The following is a 4,661-nucleotide window of genomic DNA, read 5'->3' as shown; positions in this document are numbered from 1 at the left end:
CAGGTAGGGTTCTGGGATGTGGTGTGTCTGGCCTTTCATCTTTAGAGTCACACAGAGGAAGAAGGCGTCTTCTGAGAGGACTGAAGTTGGCTTGGCAGAGGGAAGAGTCCCAGGCTCTCCAGGTATTAAGGTGAGGGCCCTGAAGAAAGACAGAGGAGACGTCTTACCGCAGAGAGAGGGCAACCCAGCTCCCTGCCCCTTCTGTCAGCCCTGGGATGCTGCAGACAGGGTTCCCGGATGTGGTGTATCTGGGCGTCCCTCTTTGGAGTCTGAGGTAGGTGAAGCTTTAATTGAGGGGTGTAGACTCAGGTCAGCAGAAGGAGTCATCCTAGGCAGTGCCAGACATCAAGGTGAGGACTCTTACGGAGGGCTGACGGGATCTCCCATCAGACAAAACGGAGCCTGTAGAAACTCATTCCTGCTGTCAGCCCTGGGAGGTTCCGGTCAAGCAGACACACCTTTCCCTATCTTCCGCACTTCCTTGTTGGAGAAATAGGAACCTTCACTTGGGTGCCGCATCCTCAGTTCAGCAGAAGGGAGGCAATGTAAATCCTGTCGGGAGTAAATAGGATGACTTTGGGGAGGACTGAGGGGACTCCACCTCAGAACCCAGTTGTATCTCCACAAAAATTCACCCTAATCCTTGCTGTCAGCCTGAGAACCCCAGGAAATACTCTCTGGCTGAGCGTCCTCTTTTACATGCGTCATACACAGATTGGGTGTTTTAGGGGGATGAGAGCCTTGGTCTGAAGGGCCAAGCCTCTTCTCATCGTGGGGAGGAGTCGCAGGCCCTGCTAGGCACAAAGGCAAGGACCCTTATGTAGGGCCAAGAGGACCTCCCACCCAAGATAGAGAGGGCACCACAGAAACCTCCCCTTCTCTGAAAGGCCTCAGGCTTAGCTCTGAGGCAGAGGTGCCCCCTCACTCATCCCCATCATTTCCTTGTCTGGCCCATCTGGAAGATGCACCTTAGCATAAGGGAAGCATCCTCTAGTCAGCAAAAAAGAATGGGTTGCAAGTCTTGTTGGGAGTAAAAATACCCCCAACTCTGAACCCAAAGGGTGCCACACAGATACCTGCCCCGACCCTGCTATGAGCCCTGGTAGAATTTATTCAGGCCTGTTAGGCTGAGGCCCCAACTCATTTCCTTCTGGGTGGTCTTAGTTAAGGGCCTTAGACAGGGTGCAGCTTCAGGTCAACAGAGGAAGGAGCGCCAGCCCTGCCAGGATTCAAGGTGAGAACTCAGAGAATGGACTGATGAGACCTCCAACTGTAAGTAGAGGGACTCGAGCCATGTCCCGCTCCTGCAGCCAGCCCTGGGATACCCTGAGTGAGGCTGTTAGGCATAGGCACCTCCCTCCAACCTTCCACTTCCCTCACTTGCTTGTCTGGCCTGTCTGGCTGTGGAAGGCCTGGCCTGAGAGAGTTATCCTCAGGACAGCAGAAGGAAAGCAACGCAAGCCCTGCCATGAGTAAATATGAGTCCCTTTGGGAGAATTGAGGGCAAATCTGACTCCAGACAAAGGAAGTTTCCATCAAAACCTGCCCCACGGCCGGGCGTGGTGGCTCAAGCCTGTAATCCCAGCACTTTGGGAGGCCGAGGCGGGCGAATCACGAGGTCAGGAGATCGAGACCATGCTGGCTAACACGGTGAAACCCCGTCTCTACTAAAAAATACAAAAAATTAGCTGGGCGAGGTGGCGGCGCCTGTAGTCCCAGCTACTCAGGAGGCTGAGGCAGGAGAATGGCGTGAACCCGGGAGATGGAGCTTTCAGTGAGCTGAGATCTGGCCACTGCACTCCAGCCTGGGCGACAGAGCGAGACTCCGTTTCAAAAAAAAAAAAAAAAAAAAAAAACCTGCCCCCACACCTATTGTCAGCCCTGGTAGCCCCTAGGCAGGTCTGTCTGTAAGTCTCCCCTCATTTTCCACTGACCTGAGAGTCTCACAGAGGAGAAGGTCTTTGTCTGGGATGGCCAAATTCAGGTCACCAGGGGGAAGAGTCCCAGGTCCTGCTGGGCATGGAGGTGAGGACCCTGAAGGATAACTGAGTGTGTCGACCACCCAAGGACATATTAAGTCCAGCCCCTGCTATCAGCCCTAGGAGTCCCTGGGCAGGGGCGGCTGTATGTGGTACTTCTTCACTTTTGTCTCGTTGGTCTCAGGGAAGTGAAGGCCTTAGTCTAAGGGGGCAGCCTTCACATCAGTAGAGGAAGCTACGTCTAGTCAGCCCAGGAAGGAGAACTAGGTTCTACCAAGAGTCCAAGTGAGGATCCTGAATGAGGATTGAGGGGACCCCCTTCCACCTTCAGAGAGTTGAGGCACCTGCCCTACACTCTTCCTCCCCTGGGAGGCCCTGGAGCATGGTGTCCACATGTGCTGTGCCCTCACTCCCATCAGCTGAACTCAGTTCAGCAGAGGGAGGAATTTTCAGGCCCTTCCAGGAGTCAATCTGAGGATGGAGGGGACTTGACAAAAACAGATGGGCCCAGCCCTTCCTGCCCTGGTGTTAGCCATGGTAGGACCTAGGAGCAGTGGGAGATCCACTCCAAAGCTGTGAAGACCTCAGAGTCTGGCCCCACCCTACCTATCAGCCCTGAAGGGGCCCCCTGAACTCCTCCAGATCCAGGAACTTGAAGTGAAGGCCTTGATATGAGGCATGTGTCCTCCGCTCACAGAGAAGAGGAGATCCAGTCAATGCCAGGAGTCCTGATGAAGTGCAGGACGGGAGACCTGTGGGGTCCTAGAGTACTAAAGGAGGACCTGTTAAGACAGTATTTATCAGAATGACAAGGTTAAGTTTTTCACACTCTTCCTCTCCCCCTGTCCAGTTGACTTCATCAGCCATCTCCTGCCCATACTCCTGCAGGCTGCCCCCGAAACAAGTCATGATGCCTCACAGCCAAAAGAGTCAGCACTGCAAGCTTGAGCAAGGGCTTCAGGTCCCCAAAGACGCACAGGGCCTTGTGGGTGTGCAGGGCTCCTGAAGCTGAGAAGGTGAACCACACAGCCTCCTCCTCTTCCTCTACTCTGATCCAGGGCACCTTGGAGAAGGTGTCTGCTTCTCGAACACCTGGTACTCCCCAGAGTTCTCAGAAAGTCTGCTTCTCCTGCACTACTATCAAAGCCACTCCTTGGAATCAATCTGATGGGAGTTCCAGAAGCCAGGAAAAGAAGGATCCAGGTGCCTCCCAGGCCCTACCAGAGCCCGAGTCCTTGCTTGGTAGCATGCTGGAGAAGAAGGTGGATGAGTTGGTGAAATTCCTGAGTGTCAAGTATACAACAAAACAGCCCATCACAGAAGCAGAAATGCTGAAGAGCGTCATCAAAGAGCACAAGGATCACTTCCCTCTGATCTTTATGCAAGCCCATGAATGCATGGAGATTGTCTTTGGCATTGACATGAAGGAAGTGGACCCCATCAGCCAGTCCTCTGTGCTCCTCAAATCACTAGACCTCACCTACGACGGGAGGCTGAGCGATGACCAGGGAATGCCCAAGACCAGCCTCCTGATTCTTATCTTTGGTGTGATCTTCATGGAGGCCAACTGTGCCTCTGAAGAGAAGATCTGGGAAGTGCTGAATATTATTGGGGTGTATGCTGGATGGAAGGATTTCATCTATGGGGAGCCCGGGAAGCTCACCACCAGAGATTTGGTGCAGGAAAAATACCTGGAGTGCTGTCAGGTACCCAACAGTGATCCTCCAAGATATAAATGCCGGTGGAGCCCAAGAGCTCATGCTGAAACCACCAAGATAAAAGTCCTGGAGTTTTTCTCCAGAGTCCGTGGGAATGATGCCAGTTCCTTTCCACTCCTGTATGAGAAAGCTTTTAAGAGATGAGGAAGAGAAAGCTCAGGCTCTAATTGCCACCATGGGTGGTACCACTGTCATGGCCAGCGCACATCCCTGGGCCAAGTCCACAGCTTCTCTTGCCCTGAGTGAAGTCTCAGGCAGATTCTTCACTCTATGTTTGAAAAGGGAAGTCGAGGTTTTAAGTAGTAAAGGGCTGATTGTAGATTTTTATCTTTTCATTTGTTTGTTTGTTTTTGCTTTTTGGTATTTTTCAAACGTTTCTCTTAAAAGGCTTATTAGCTTCACAATGTAGATTCATGAATGACATTGATCACACATGTATTACTGTTTATCAGGTTTAAGAATGAAAGTTTTTCTATTATATAAACCAAAGAGGGGGAAGCTTGCATCTTATTTTGTGATCTGGAATAAGATAACATGGTGTTGGAATAGGAATTTTCTCAGAAATGTGTAAGAGCCTACCAATAAAATTAATGAGATCAATAAATACAGGAAAAACATAGAAGATGGTTAATTGTAGGATTTATGTACGCCTTTTAGTCTGTGGTTTTGTGTTAAAGATTTATACCTGAATTATTTGGCTTATTCAAGAATGTATGAGAAATTAAATCTTATTAAATACGAGCCCCAGTTCACTGGCTCATTTATTCCCCAAACATTAATTGAGCATCTGCTCTTTGTAAGGCACTGTGTTAGTAGTGGGGATTTCGGGTTGAGCGAGGAAGTTGGCGAGATGTCCTTTAAGACCTAAAGAGCAAGTACAAACAAGGAGTGAGGAAGTGGGACTCCAGGTTAAAAGGTCAAGAATAAATGCTTGAGCCAAGGAAGTCTGGAGCTTTGGAAATGT

The 4,661-nt window shown here is 50.6% G+C and overlaps 1 protein-coding gene across 1 annotated transcript; it reads left to right on the top strand.

The window, feature by feature from the left end:
• Positions 1-2,889: 2,889 nt before the first annotated feature.
• On the top strand, positions 2,890-4,181 carry LOC105554963 (putative MAGE domain-containing protein MAGEA13P). Its single transcript, XM_012001635.1, is given in 2 exon segments — positions 2,890-2,976; positions 2,978-4,181. Coding segments are annotated over 2 exon segments (951 nt in total). The 3' UTR covers positions 3,842-4,181.
• Positions 4,182-4,661: the final 480 nt, after the last annotated feature.

Source organism: Mandrillus leucophaeus, unplaced genomic scaffold (assembly GCF_000951045.1).
Source record: "Mandrillus leucophaeus isolate KB7577 unplaced genomic scaffold, Mleu.le_1.0 Scaffold668, whole genome shotgun sequence".
NCBI lineage: Eukaryota > Metazoa > Chordata > Mammalia > Primates > Cercopithecidae > Mandrillus > Mandrillus leucophaeus.
This window is presented reverse-complemented; position numbering and strand designations above follow the sequence as displayed.